We start from the raw sequence: 15,985 nt of genomic DNA, 5'->3' as shown, positions 1-15,985 counted from the left end.
GGACCCTCACCCCATGAGGGTATGGCCAGCCTGGGTGAGGGGCTGAGAGCTGTTTTCAGGCTGGCCACACCCCCTTCTGAGTGGGGGTCCCCACTGGGGTCCTTGGCCAGCCTGGGTGAGGGGCTGATGGCTGTTTGTAGGCTGGCCATGGCCCCTGGCAATCCAGGCTCCCAGACCCTCCTTGAGCGGAGGCCAAAGCAGCTGGAAGCAGGTATCTGAGTTTTATTTATCTTCTATAATTGAAACTTTGTAGCCTTGAGCGGAGCCCAGGGCCAACCAGGGCAGTCAAGAAGCTTGGCTTCCTCCATCACTGGGGGCAACCCAAGCCTTCTGTTTGCTCCAGCTCAGTGCCTGCCACCATCTTAGTTGGGTTAGTTTGCATACTTGCTCCTGATTGGCTGGTGGGCGTGGCTTGTGGGTGTAGCAGAGTGACACCAATTTGCATGTTTCTCTTTTATTAGTGTAGATAGTGTAGATTAGTTTCAGGTGTATAGCATAATGGTCAGATAATTATATTAAATCTTATTTGTAAGAAATAACTGCTAGTCCAACTACTGCCTGTTTACATGATCTGTTTTGATCTTATTAGTGCAACCAAGTTATAACTCCTGCTTGTAGAATCAAGCCTTCAGCTTAAGTTTTTCCTTTTTACATTGGACAAGATTGTCTTAGTCTTACCTACTACTCTGATCTGCTTAGATGGTGATAAGTCATCAATGCCATCAGCTCTTTGTTGCCTTCCTACCCAACCAGCTCATTCATTAGAACTTTTGTTGTCTCACCTGGACAGAGCAAATGGTGCCATCAGCAATTGTGTGTGTGTATCTTTCCCAACCCAAGCTATATTAGGAGAGTGATTGATTTTATTCTTCATTGACTTTTTTTTCTTCTTTGTCTCATGTAAATTGTTTGGCATTTTGTTTTGTAGAAATAAATTTTAAGTTTGTTTATTAGATAGGCAAGGCTTTTTAAAAAAATAAATGAAAAAGTGCATTTTGTTCTCTGTGCAACAAAGATGATCATATTTATTGTGAAGACCAATTAATTTTAATTCACTTGGTTGTGACTTTATTTTTATCTTTTTATTTATTTTTATTTTTTAAATATATTTTATTGATTTTTTTACAGAGAGGAGGGGAGAGGGATAGAGAATTAGAAACATCGATGAGAGAGAAACATCGATCAGCTGCCTCCTGCACACTCCCTACTGGGGATGTGCCTGCAACCAAGGTACATGCCCTTGACCGGAATCGAACCTGGGACCCTTCTTTCCGCAGGCCAATGCTCTATCCACTGAGCCAAACCTGTTAGGGCGGTTGTGACTTTTTAAAAGAGATTTGATATCTTTATATAAGATTTTTGATAAACTTACTTGTGCTTTCTCAATCCCTTTAGAATTGGTCTGCAAGGTGATGTGACTGATCCAAGGACGAATAGCTTCTTATATATTCTAGATATTCTCCCCAGGTAAAAACCTTAGATTCCTGTACAAGCTTACCTTAAATTTAAAACCGTGGATCTGGCAGAATGTGATGGACATTTTATAGAGATTAGCAGTTTATACATGCTGCCTGCAGATACTGTGCATGTCATTTATCTTCTTCTGCATGAATAATAAGAGAACTGCAAATGTTTGCTGATTCCACAGTTGCCACTACAGTGAGTGACAGGGAATTACAGCCTAATAGCTAAATTCTGTTGCCTCTGCTCATAGTATTAATGCAGATGAAGCGTCTGTTAGCGAATGCTGTTGTCCATGGCCTGGAAGCCTGTGCTAGCCCTGTGTAAATGGCAGCCTTTGAGTTGCATCAGAGGCTCTGTGTGAACCCATGTTTCGAGATAAACTCAATGGAAATTAACATTTCAAATGTTAACTTTATCAGGTATGCCATGATTATGGGGAAAATGAATAAAATATGAGTTATCTTCATCCCTTATAAAATTCTTTTATAAAAAATGAGAGTTTAGAAAATTGCTTACCTCATATTTCCCACAAATAAGGAATTTCTTCATTTTGTTCTTCTTAACAATGAGATTTTTGGAATTCTATTGGTTTTGTTTTTGTATTGTTTTTAGGTTACAAACATTACCGAAGTATATTCTTTTAGAAAATGTTAAAGGTTTTGAAGTATCTTCTGCAAGGTAAAGCATGTATTTGTCTTGTGTTCATCTTAGCTGTTGTGAAGTAAAGATCTTAAAAATAAACATGTACATTCTGACATTTTATATGTTATATATTTTATTCATTAATATTGATTTTGAAAAGCATCACAAAGTTAAGTTAAATTGATTCTCTCCCGTTCTGATGTTTGAAATTTTCTAGAATGAGCAATTATTTTAATAAGAATGATATTTCTCAATTATAGCTGCTTATATTGGTGCTTAGTTATTTAGAAGTAGAAATGTTTTCAGTAAGAATTGGCCCTTAAGATCCATCTATGTTGTCATAAATGGCAGTATTTTATCTTTTCTTATGGTTGAGTAGTGTTACATTGTGTATGTGTACCACATCTTCTTTATCCAATCATCTGTTGAAGAATCTTTAGAATATCATGTTAAGTAAAGTAAGTCAGACATAAAAAGTTAAGAACCATATGATTTCACTCATATGTGGGATATAAAACTGAAAGCAACAATGAACAAATAAGAAAAACAGGCAAATAAGAACTCATAGACACAGACAACAGTATGGTTGGTGGTTACCAGAGGAAAGGGAGGTGTCGGGGAGTAATAAAGGGTAAAGGGGCCAAATATATGGTGACAGAAGGAGACTTGACTTTAGGTGATGGGCACACAATGCAATATACGGATCATGTATCATAGAATTGTATACTTGAAACCTATATAATTTTATTAACTCATGTCACCGCAATAAATTTAATTTAAAAAAGAAAAGAAAAGAATTGGTCCGGTGGACAGGCTTTTTCAGTCATACAGTAAGACAGAAAAAGCCATGTGTTGGGGCCCTTTCAGATGGTAGCCCAGCTGGAGAGAAAGCATGCACACTTTTTATTTAGCTGCTGTCTTTAGCAGTGTTCTCCCATCTGACTTACTAGATAGTTCCATTTCCCATAGCAAATTTAGCATCAGTAGATTGGCAATTCTATCTCTCACCAGTTTGGATAAATTATCTGAGAGCTGTATTTATTTAAAATAGAAATTATCATTGTCTTTTTTTGAGAAATGTAATTTCTCAAGTACTGCACTTAATGAAGACCTTGGATCATTCTCCTTCTAACAACTTGAGTGGAGGAACAGTTTTCAGTTAAAATGAAATTTTATGTATAATATTTTATATAAGAACCTAATTCCCAACTTTAAGGTGAAAGCGTTTCTTTTTTATTTTCCTTTATTTTTGTCTTTTCAGAGACCTGTTAATAAAAACAATAGAAAATTGCGGCTTTCAGTACCAAGAATTTCTATTATCTCCAACCTCTGTAGGTACCACAATTATAAACTCTTATACATTTTCTCAAAGGGAATTTGAATCAGTAAGAACAGTGGTTGGCAAACTGCGGGTTGCGAGCCACATGCAGCTTTTTGGCCCCTTGAATGTGGCTCTTCCACAAAATAGCACGTGCGGGCGCGCATGTACAGTGCGATTGAAACTTCGTGGCCTATGTGCAGAAGTCGGTGTTTTGTGGAAGAGCCACACTGTAGGGGCCAAAGAGCCGCATGTGGCTCGCGAGCCGCAGTTTGCCGACCACTGAATAGATCTATTTAGATAATATTATAGGTAAATCTTAAAATTACTTCAGACATGGGTTTTATTTTCTAAAGAATATAGTACAGGCTTATAGATTCACTTATACTTATTTTATGAAAAATATATAACTTGAGGCTCATAGAGAATATATTTTTCTTTCTATACAGAAAAAATAAGTGTGTTTTGAAATTATGTGCCATATGGTATTTCCAAAATGCGTGTGCTATAGTTTAGTAATGCTTCAGAATAATCCAAAATAGAAAAAAAATGAACATATCATAATATTTTAATTCCTTTTATTGGGACATTTCATTAATATGCAAACATTGCTTCTATTTCATGGGTAAGAAACTTATTATAAGAATTTGGTACATCTTTGATATTACAATTGTCATTGTCTATTTTTATTTTGTCTTTCTGTTTGTTAGCCTATTACCATCTTTTTCTGTTTTACAGTTCTTTGCCCTGAAATGAAAAGAAAACCCATTTCAAAAATTAGATGTCCATGTTTTTGTTTTCATTTTTTTGTTGTTCTTATTGAACTTAAGCATATCCTAAGATTACAAAGCAAGTACATTAAAAAATTCTTATCATTCACAATGACTTCTCTTTGGACCAGGGTTTATAGTCAACTACGTTATAGTCAACCCAAATAGCAAGGGGGAAAGAATAGATGCTGTAGATCAGGGGTCCTCAAACTACGGCCCACGGGCCACATGCATATACAAATATTGTATTTGTTCCCGTTTTGTTTTTTTACTTCAAAATAAGATATGTACAGTGTGCATAGGAATTTGTTCATAGTTTTTTTTTAAACTATAGTCCGGCCCTCCAACGATCTGAGGGACAGTGAACTGGCCCCCTGTTTAAAAAGTTTGAGGACCCCTGCTGTAGATAGTAAGGGGATTGTAACCTCTATCCATCTTACTCCTTTCAGTCTGTTCATTTATTCAATAAATCTTTATTGAATGAACACTTACTTTGCACGTGGAACTGTTCTTCATGGACTGTATAAGCTAATATTACACTTTAAACCTAAAAAGAAATTAACACCAATAAAAAAAATTAGATGTCCCACTGTGAAAATTGGCAATGTATCTGATCTCTAATTTTAATATTTATTTCCTTTTAACTTTAAAATGTAGTGAATCCTTCTTTTTTTTTTAATAAAATGAGGTAATAAATACCCAAGAATAACTATATTTTATAGTTACTATATTATCAATGTCTATATAACTTCTTACCTGGAAAATATGGAATTAAAGTGACTCATAGACATATGATTTATCAGATTCAATCTTTATTTAATTCAAAATAAAGGTACAAAGCAACAGTTTAAAGGGTTTAAGGGTTTGTGCAAAATAGTCTTCCACAACTCAGTAACAGAATTTTTTATGGCACAGGCTAAATGTATACCTGTATGAGGCTCTTTACTAGGTGCTAACAGTTGATAGAGATCTCTTTTATTTCCAGCTTGGCATTCCAAATTCAAGACTACGGTATTTCCTTATTGCAAAGCTTCAGTCAGAGCCATTACCTTTTCAAGCCCCTGGCCAGGTATAGTTATGGTTGTTGTTACCAAACAGAATTTTTTATGGCACAGGCTAAATGTATACCTGTATGAGGCTCTTTACTAGGTGCTAACAGTTGATAGAGATCTCTTTTATTTCCAGCTTGGCATTCCAAATTCAAGACTACGGTATTTCCTTATTGCAAAGCTTCAGTCAGAGCCATTACCTTTTCAAGCCCCTGGCCAGGTATAGTTATGGTTGTTGTTACCATCATTATTATTATATATATATAGTAAATATATTGAATCTGCTCATTTATTTCAAAAACTGCATTGTAGAGGCTTCTATGTATCTTACTGAGTCTGTAATATAGACTATGCATAGGTCTATCCCCTGGGCCTAGCCCGTGGTCGGCAAACTGCGGCTCGTGAGCCACATGCGGCTCTTTGGCCCCTTGAGTGTTTCTCTTCCTAAGCCTTAGGAGTACCCTAATTAAGTTAATAACAATGTACCTACCTATATAGTTTAAGTTTAAAAAATTTGGCTCTCAAAAGAAATTTCAGTCGTTGTACTGTTGATATTTGGCTCTATTGACTAATGAGTTTGCTGACCACTGCTAGGCCTTTTTTTTCTCCTGGTGCCATATTTATTGCCTTAAACCAGTGGTTCTCAACCTTCCTAATGCCGCGACCCTTTAATACAGTTCCTCATGTTGTGGTGACCCCCGACCATAAAATTATTTTTGTTGCTACTTCATAACTGTAATTTTGCTACTGTTATGAATCGTAATGTAAATATCTGATATGCAGGATGTATTTTCATTGTTCGCAACCCACAGGTTGAGAACCGCTGCGGCTTAAACAAAACAAAAATTTTCTTTCATCATTAGAAAAAAAATGAGTTAAAAGTTTAAAAAATTACCATTAGTGCAGTTACCCTCTTTTTCTCTCAACAAAATCCTTTGGTTCCGTTTTCGTTGAAGTCAATGCTCTTTAGCTTTAATTGATTAAATGTAGTAATGAGTAGTACAAACTACAATAAAGTGCTCAGTTGCTATAGATAGTCTATCTAATTGCGCAAATAGTTAAACATCCTTCTCTCAGCAATTGGTCTGAATAATAGAGTTTCAGTGGTTCAGTGAAGCTCTCCGTAACTATCACAGGAGAGAACCTAAAAGTCATGTCCTACAGGGGGTCAATAGTGTCATTTTAATCCCCTGCAATACAGTACCAATACATCTCCCTTCCCATAGTGGGCAATTCCAAAAAGAATGTACAAAGCATTTTAACAAAGACTTCATTAAAAATTCCTGGAACTTTTTTTTTTTTTTTTTTACAAAATAGGACATTATACATGGTTACATGTTTTGCAGGAACAAGTTTTTCCTATGGGACTCAGGAGTAGAAATAACCTTTCAGAGTGAAAAGTGCTTTTCTTTTTTTAATTACTAGTTTTCCTTTAGATCTTGGGTATGTTCCAGTTTTTCTTCTTTGATGAAGGGGATGGCAAACTTGAATCTGAAGTGCATTTTCTAGAAATGTTAATGTTGCTTCTAAACTTTTTTCACAGATATGATGCTCTACATTTAGTCAACATATTTCCTGTTACTTTGTTGAATATTTTTATTAATAAATACACAAAGCAGCAACTCCATGAAATAAATAATCTGCAGTCAGATGATACTATAACTATATGAAGAATAACTTGTAATAACTCGTATAAGTACAAATAAACCACACTTTTTATCTTTCAAATGACAACTTTATAAAGGCTAAAATAATTTTTGCATAATGTTGACCGGACATTATTAATTTCTTTTATTTTTAATAAAGCTTTGGACAATATGTATATTTTTGTTTAATGCCAGGTACTAATGGAGTTTCCCAAAATGGAATCTGAACATCCTCAACAACATGCAATAGATGCAGTCAATAAAACTGAAGGAAAGAAAATTGAACCAAATATTTGCTTTGATAGCAGCAGACAGTGTTCAGGAAAAGAAGCCATTCTTTTTAAGCTTGAAACTGCAGAAGAAATTGAGCGGAAACATCAACAGGACAGTGACCTCTCTGTACAAATGCTAAAAGCTTTTCTTGAAGATGATATTGACGTGAATCAGTACTTTTTACCACCAAAGTCGTTGCTGCGATATGCTCTTTTGTTAGACATTGTTAAGCCCACTTGCAGGAGATCCATGTGCTTTACAAAAGGGTAGGTTTTAAAGAGAGACTATTCATGGTATATCCAAAATAACCAGGGTTTTTTTTATACCTGTTGTCTCTTTTAGTTCTTCTCAAAACAAGGAGCATTTTATAAAATGTTTCTGCTAGAATGTTTTTTTTTTCACCCTTAATTGCCTGCTTTCATGTTCTAGTAGAATACATGAGTGAAAAGTCCTTCTGGCAGAACATTATATACACAACCCATAAAAGTGCTCATAAAAGACGATGCCATTTGTTTGGTGACTTCCATGGGAGCATAAAACATGGTTTCTATACAGGGTAAATTACTAATTTTTTAGCACCTTTCATTTTATGCCACATCAAACCTCAAAAGTTTATGTCTTCTCTCATGATCAATATATAAGAAGAAATTAAATTTTAGTATCAAAATACAAAATTGAATCATCTGGCTCATGTTAGAGTACATTTTAAATTTTATTTCGTTTTTTAAATAAGAATAAATTCTCCTAGTTCAAATTACAAAAGGCACTAAGATTTTAAGACTCCCTTCTACTCTGTCTTGGCCATTCAGTTTTCCTCACGACATGTAACCAGTGATTTCAATTTACTGTCTCATCTTCCAGAGGTATTATGTGTGAAGGTGCATTTAAATACACATCTATATTTTTCCCCCTCCTTTAAGAAGTGGTAACATATTATATCTATTTTTATGTATGTGCCCCCCTTTTTTTTGCACAATATAAACTGGGTATTATTGCATATAAGTACATAAAGAACTTTTCTATTCTCGTGGTATGGGTATAGCATCATTTCTTTTACTGGTTAACTTTGGGTTATTTCTTGAATGTTAATATGTTTTTCACCAATATTTTAAAACCTAGAAAGAAGGGAAAATTTAGGTCTTTCCAGAAAATGTGAAAGATCCCTGATTCAGCTTTGTTAATTCCATTCAACTTCATTTGATACATAGTCTTCTCTTTTTACTTACTAGCTACCTATCTTGCACAAGACACTATGTTCATGATATAATCATACCAGATTCATTCTGATTTTATCATACTTTGCCCCTGTACTTCCAGGAGAACAGGTTTATTGCTTTTCATTACCTTAAAAGACATCACTCAGCTGTTGTCTTTTTCCAAGTCTAATAGGTTCTTTTTAGGATTTTAATAAAACAGCCTCGCATTTTTTTGTAGCTATAAAGATTGTATAAAAGAAGCCTTACTGTAAAAGTCTATTTTAGTGTGGATAATACAAATATACATATATAATATGTGAGAAAACAATTTGATAACAATTTTTCCCTGCTGTGACTTTCTTTAATTTATATTTTAAATTGATCTATTAGGAAAAATAATAATGATAATATGTTGAACAACCAGCTTGGCAATGATCTTAGGGGAAGAAATATTACTAATACCTTGCAGTATTCTCATTGTTGTATGGAAAGAGGAAAAATGTACTGTGTTACAGTCAGAGGCAGATGCATATTGAGTGGGCGCATGTTTGTCATGATACTGGATAGTGGGACCTTGTGTTCATGAGAAGAAATGATGGTCTGGCATTATAAAAAAAAGAGCAGCAATTTATTTTTACCTGCCTAACATTTGGTTTAAAGTAGAAGGGATATAAGTATGGAATAGTTTTTAGATATAAAATTGGAACAAGTTCATACTTACAAGTGATGAACATTTTAAAAATGACAATACAAAGAAATGGCAATTGATAATACATAATTCAAAATAGTATTTACACAACTCAAAAAACTTCCACATTTAGTGTCTGAGAAGCTTAAATAAAATGACCTTATACCCCTTACCCAGTTATTATTAAATCATTAAGCCTATTTATGTGATGATATCCAGAATATTACAGAAGGATAGAATTATGTAGATTGATTAATTTATTCGGGAAATATTTAAGAAATTTTGCATTAACAAATACATTAGATAATATTTGTGTTAATTTTTCAGTTATGGGAGGTACATAGAAGGGACAGGATCTGTGTTGCAGACTGCAGAGGATGTGCAGGTACTATGCATGCTTTAGAACTTAATTATTTTAAATAAAATTATTTTTAATACTTAAAATTTGAGAATGTCAAAATAATTTTACATGTTCTATTGGAAATGGATATATATTATTCATATTTATATTCATATATAGTAATTCTTTACTATAGAAAATTTTCTTGCTGCATAAGTTTATATAAAAAGAATATTTTATGTTTTTATTCTTGCCTTCTGTATTTTTTATTCCATAAAGAGTAAGTTGACATGCAGTGTGCAACAGTTAATTTCTCTAAAATTATGTACAAATATCTTAAAATTGGGGACTTCTTTTGGAGCACATACTATGACTTTTAAGGAAAGAAGTCTATGTTTGAGCAAAGCATTTTATTAATATTTCAATTATAAACTCTTTATAGTATCATGGTTGAATATAAGCTTGATATTTTGCAAGTTTTATACTTTTGGATAAGTTTGAAATGAAATCACATTATCTTCTTTTATAATGATTTAAACTCACTATTAATAAGATCTGCCCATTTAACATCCTATCAGAGGCAACTGAATGTCTATATTTGAGAAATCATATTTATTAAATATATTTTATTATTTTAAGAAAATGTTATGAAATTGATAATAAACAGTAAACATTTTAATGATGTATCTGTTAAACATTGTAAAATTGACCTCATTGATCAAGTTTTTTTTTATATTTCCCTCTATTTTTTGTTATATTGTCTTTTATTATTTATATTCTTATTTAATTTTTGAGGAATCAAAAATGACAGATACATTGCAAGTATCCTGATCTGTTGAACATTAAGGTTTTGTCCATTTTCAAAGTTTATATTGCCATTGATGAGCCAATTACGTAGTTTATTGAAGAGACATTTTGTCTGGGCTGTCGTGTGTTACAGCAGACATTCCATCGTTTTTAAGCTGTCTCACAAAAGGTGATCTTATCTTAACAAATCTAATTGCCATCTACTTCATCAGTTACCTTGGGGCTTTTCTTACAGATTGAGGATATCTACAAATCTCTTACCAATTTGTCACAAGAAGAAAAGATAACAAAATTGTTAATGCTTAAACTTCGATATTTCACTCCTAAAGAAATTGCAAATCTTCTTGGATTTCCTCCAGAGTTTGGTATGTGGGGTACACGCAGACCTCAGCTTTTGTTTATTAAAGATCCCAAAATGCATTGGGGAATCATGTGTATTTTATGAAGAAATCTTTGCTTAGACAGATGGATGTAAGAAACCTCATTTCTTTCCTGATTGCGCAATTATTGACATTTTTCTTTCCTCACCTTTCACATTCATTTATACCTGCCTCAGACCAGTCCCTTCAAACTTGTGTCCCTCCTCCTTCACTCCAGTTATGGTCCTGAGTGATTTTCAGGGACAAGGGGCCAAATCAGCAATTTCCCGCCTCCTTCATGGATGGATGTTGATAGTATCTTTCTCCAGCTTATTTTCTTTCTCCCAGAGGTCCTGTTTTAATAATAACCCAACATTAGATTGTGTGAAAAAATGCCTAGAATTGTCTTTTTTATGAAGAAATTAAAAGGAGGTTGAGGAACTTATTTATTATTTTTGTGTGAGGGGTTTATTCTCCCCGAAGATGCATTCTTATCACTCATGCGATTTTGTCCTTTCCTATAAAGTTTAAGTGGAGAAAAGAGAAGGCGGAGAAGCAGTCTAGGAAGGAGCTGTCTTAATGGAAAGAAAGGGTGACTCAGGACTCAGGTGCCAGAACCTATGAAAATGAGGGGATCTGACGCAGGGAATCTCAGGAACAAAACTAAGACAGATACAGCTGTAGAGGAAGACAAAGTCCTAACTCTTTTCCCAGTCCAGGAATTCCAGGGGCTGTTGCTATTAAGAGATGGGGACACATTGCCTTTCCTTCTTAGAGCTGCCCTGTCTCTTCCTGGTCCCTTTTCCTGGGCACCTGTGCTCTCCCCTGTGTGGATGCCATGTCTTAGGCTGGGGTGGCTGTGCTCCCAGTACCTGGCTCACGAGAAGGGGAAAGACAGACCTCCTTAACGTGCTTCCAGGGCTACACCAGGAGGGCATGTGTTTTTGATAACTCTGAAGTTTGAAGGCAGAAAAGCCAAATTGCTCAATCCAATGCTATTGTAAGAGTAATGCAGTACTTTTCTTGAAGCACATAATGGGCTAAATAGATCATGTTTTAAATTCTAAATAATGGATTTACAGATGAAGTTTTAGAGCACATCCTTTTGTGTAGATAACAAACTGCTAATACAGTTTGACTGCCCTCTTGGTAATTGATTCTCTGAGCATAGTCACAGCAACCAGGTTTGTTTTGTAGTCTCCCTTTTTCTTGGTGAGCTCATTCAGTCACAGATATCCTGGGGAGTGTTATTTAAGAAAAACATAGACTTTTTTTGGTCTAGTTTATGTCACAAAATGAGTGAGAACATCATAAAACAAACAAAGAGCTGAGAGTTAAACTCAAGAATTTAATTCCCAGTCTGCTCTCCTTGTTATTATTTTCTTTTTTACAATGAACAATCAAAGGTATTTTCAACAGTACTAAAGGGAGAAAAGAGATTTACTATGTAATAACAAATAATTCCTAAGTTTTATTTGAGTTTTTCAAATAGTACTCATCAGTTTCATAATATTGAAACTAAGCATGTACCCCAGAGTCAGACTGACTGAGTCTGAATCCTAGGTCTACCTAACCACTCTCTGCCTTAGTTTACACATCTGTATAATGGTGATAATTGCAGCACCAAATTCAAAGGGTTGTTGTGACAAGTAAGTTAGTATATGTAAAATGTTTACACCCTGACACATAATATAAAATTTAAGTGTCAGCCTTTATTTTGTAAATCATAAACATTTATTTGTTTTTATAGCCTTTACTATAAAGATTTTTTTCTCATTATTTAAAAATTTTAGATGGATAAAATTAGAGTTTTTCATAGCTCTCTGAAAATATATGTATAGTACACACAAAAAAGCCTTTTCCATTGGTTAACCATTTTTCAAATATGCGATCTGTTTGTATGATCAGACTTGCCCTGATGTCCTCACTGAGCAGCACTCTGACAGAACTGTCCTTCCCATGCGCTTTTGACATTGACTCCAGTCCGAAACGGGCACTGTGTGAGCTGCCTCACTGAGCAGCACTCTGACAGAACTGTCCTTCCCATTGACTCCAGTCCGAAATGGGCACTGTGTGAGCTGCCCGTCCACTGGCAATGATGGATGTTCATTGACTTTTCCATACACTTGTCCTGGTTCCCTTTGTGACTGGTGGCATGCATTTGTGAGACAGCAGGCTTTGGAAGAGAGGAACACTCATCTATACTTACTAAAGGAAAGCTGCTAACTTGACCTCATTAATTCTGTTCTTTTTATTATTTGTCTATGAGGATTATTATTTTTTTTAATGTATCTAAGTTTTTTTAAAAGACATCTTTTAAAAAATTATGTAATCTTTCCATAAGCTAGCTTAGATTTTAATATCTATATTTAGATACAAAATATACAGACATATAAAATTTTTACAAATCTGACTCGTTCTCAAATTTATACTGCAAAAGATCGTCTTTAAAATATTTTAAAAGTCTGTTTGTAGGTATATTTGTACCTCTGGATACTTTGAACTTACTAATTTTTCAGATGACTAATATGCTTGCCTAAGACATACTATCTTTATAATAGCAATTTTGTTGTTATGCTCAATTGCAAATATAGTTTTACTATGGCAATCACTGTTATTTTATTGTAGTAAATATAATGTCAAGTGTTGATGAAGCAACTTTACCCTAATCAGCTCTACCTTTTGGTTCTCACAAGTGTATGAAATGTTGCTATTCTTTTTTTTTTTTTAAGTATTTTCTATTGATTTTTTGTATAATTTTTTAAAAATGTATCTTTATTGTTGAAAGTATTACAGATGTCCCCTTTGTGTTTTTTTTTCTGTTTCCCATGGACCCACTCCACTCCACACTGGCACCTCCCAGGCCTTCACCATGGGTTATGCATATATGCATATAAATTCTCTGGTTAATCTCTAACCTCTACTCCCCACCCTGCCTTCCTTCATTTTATTATCTACTTGCTTTTCTTTTATATAATTGCTATGCCAAAGGATACTGAATGTGAATTTCTAACATTGTAACTAACATGCTCTATACTCTGAGGCATATATAATCTTTTATGTTGATACTCACAAGGCTTTGTTCCAGCAAATGTAGTATCTTGTGGGCCATTTTGTTTTAAAAAAGAATGTAGCAAATAGAAGTTCACTATGAGAAAGTTAATTTGTGGAAGCACAATATTAAAAAAAACAGCTGTGAGGAACTTGTATCCAAAATATATATAAAGAACTCTTACAACTCAACTATAAAAAGAAAATTAATCAAATTTTAAAATGGGCAAAGGATTTGAATAGACATTTCTCTGAAGAAGATAGACAAATGGCCAATAAGCACATGAAAAGATGTTTAACATCATTAGTTATGAGGGAAATGTAAATCAAAGCTACAGTAGATACTATTTCACAAAAAAAGTCAATAACAGTGCTGAAAAAGATGTGGAGAAAGCAGATCACGTGTATATTGCTAATGGGAATATCAAATGACACAGCCGCTTTGGAAAAACAGTCTGACAGTTTCTCAGATGTTACACGTAGAGTTTTTGTTTGACCCAACAATTTATCCCTGCAGGTGTCCCAGAGAATGAAAAATAAATGTCCATGCAAAAACGTATACTTAATGTTCATAACAGGTTTATTCATAACAATTAAAAAGTAGAAAAAACCCCCAAACTTCTATCAATGAATGAATGGATAAATAAAATGTAGTATACCCATACAATAGAATATAGTAGGCTATAGAAGGGGAATGAAGTATTGTTACATTCTGGAACATAAATGAACCTTGAAAACATTATGCTTAGTGAAAGAAGCCAGACACAAAAGCAGCATATTGTATGGTTCCTTTTATATGAAACTAGAAGCCCGTGCGGCCTGTGCCTTCTCGCAGTCTGGGACCCCTAGCTCCTTACCGCCCGCCTGCTTGCTGCTCCTTACTGCTTGGCTTGCTGCTCCTTAGTGCTGCCGCTGAGGTGAGAGAGGCTCCTGCCACTGCCGCCGCCGCCAGCCATCTTCTGGCTGATCAGCGCTTCCCCTCTGGGAGTGCACTGACCACCAGGGGCAGCTTCTGCGTTGAGCGTCTGCCCCACTGGTGGTCAGTGTGCATCATAGCGACCAGTCATTCTGGTCGTTCCGCTGTAACGGTCGCTTAGGCTTTTATTATATAGATGTTCAGAACTGGCAAATCCACAGAAACAGAATGTAGATTACTGGTTGAGGGGCAGGGAGGGAAAATAGTAAGTGACCGCTAATGGGTACTAGCTTTTTAAAAAATTGAGGTGTAATTGACATATAATATTATGTCAGTTTCAGGTGTACAACAGTGATTGGATATTTGTATACATTGTGAAATGGTCAGCACAATTAGTTAACAATAAGTCTAGTTAACATCTTTCACCATACATAGTTACAATTTTTTTTGTGTGATGATGACTTTTAAGATCTACCCTCTTAGCAGCTTTCAAATATGGAATACAGTGTTATTAACTACTAAAGGCCTGGTGCACAAAATTCATGCACGAGGGTGAGGGGGTTCCCTCAGCCCAGCCTGCACCCTCTCCAATTTGGGACCTCTCGGGGAATGTCCGACTGCTGATTTAGGCCTGATCCTGCACTCCAATCCGGTTTCCCTTGGGGAATGTCCAACTGCCAGTTACAATCCTGGACTGCTGGCTCCTAATCGCGCACCTGCCTGCCGGCCTGATCATCCCTCACTGCCTCTGGTGCTGGCCTGGTTTCCCCTAACTGCCCCCACTGCCAGCCAGGTCACCCCCAACTGCCCCCTCTTGCCAGCCTGGTTGCCCCCAACTGACCCCCTGCTGGCCTGGTCACCCCCAACTGCCCTCCCCCTGCTGGCCTGGTCGCCCCTCACAGCCCCCCCGCCAGCCTGGTCACCCCATGCAGCCTGCTTGTTCAGTCATTTGGTCATCCCTCACTAACCCCCCTGCCGGCCTGGTTGCCCCACACAGCCTGCTTGTTTAGTCGTTTGGTCATCCCTCACTAACCCCCTACTGGCCTGGTCATAGGCAGTCATCTTGTGAGGGCATGAGAGTTAATTTGCATATTACCTCATTATTATATAGGATAGTCATCATGCTGTATATTACATCTTCATAACTTATTTATTTTATAGCTGGAATTTTGTACCTTTTGATCCTCTTCACTCATTTTGCCCCCCTTCATCACCACCTATCTGTTCTCGGTATCTATGAGCTTTTTTGTTGGTTTTCTTGCTTGGTTTACTTTTTAGATTCCACATATGAGTAAGATCATATGGTCTTTCTCTCTCTGACCTCACTTAGCATAATGCCCTCTCCGTCCATATTGTCGCAAATGGTGAGATATCATTTTTTTTATGGCTCATAGTATTCTGTTGTATATACGACATTTTCTTTTCTATTCATTTATTGATGGACACTTAGGTTATTTCCATACCTT

General features: G+C 35.6%; 1 protein-coding gene across 3 annotated transcripts in view; it reads left to right on the top strand.

Annotated features, from left to right (window-relative positions):
* Positions 1 to 15,985, top strand: part of TRDMT1 (tRNA aspartic acid methyltransferase 1) — a 46,017-nt gene that overhangs the window by 26,772 nt on the left and 3,260 nt on the right. The window contains exons 4-10 of one of the 3 annotated variants that reach the window (XM_005856725.2): positions 1,396 to 1,467; positions 2,077 to 2,142; positions 3,368 to 3,437; positions 5,180 to 5,263; positions 7,085 to 7,428; positions 9,374 to 9,431; positions 10,429 to 10,558. In XM_005856725.2, the coding sequence (XP_005856787.2) occupies positions 1,396 to 1,467; positions 2,077 to 2,142; positions 3,368 to 3,437; positions 5,180 to 5,263; positions 7,085 to 7,428; positions 9,374 to 9,431; positions 10,429 to 10,558 (824 nt within the window). The remainder of the gene's footprint in view (positions 1 to 1,395; positions 1,468 to 2,076; positions 2,143 to 3,367; positions 3,438 to 5,179; positions 5,264 to 7,084; positions 7,429 to 9,373; positions 9,432 to 10,428; positions 10,559 to 15,985) is intronic. The other 2 variants (XM_014538517.1, XM_014538514.1) reach the window with 2 other exon arrangements.

Source organism: Myotis brandtii, unplaced genomic scaffold, assembly GCF_000412655.1.
Source record: "Myotis brandtii unplaced genomic scaffold, ASM41265v1 scaffold1042, whole genome shotgun sequence".
Classification (NCBI taxonomy): domain Eukaryota; kingdom Metazoa; phylum Chordata; class Mammalia; order Chiroptera; family Vespertilionidae; genus Myotis; species Myotis brandtii.
The sequence above is the reverse complement of the archived record's forward strand: the minus strand, read 5'-3'. Positions and strand labels throughout refer to the sequence as shown.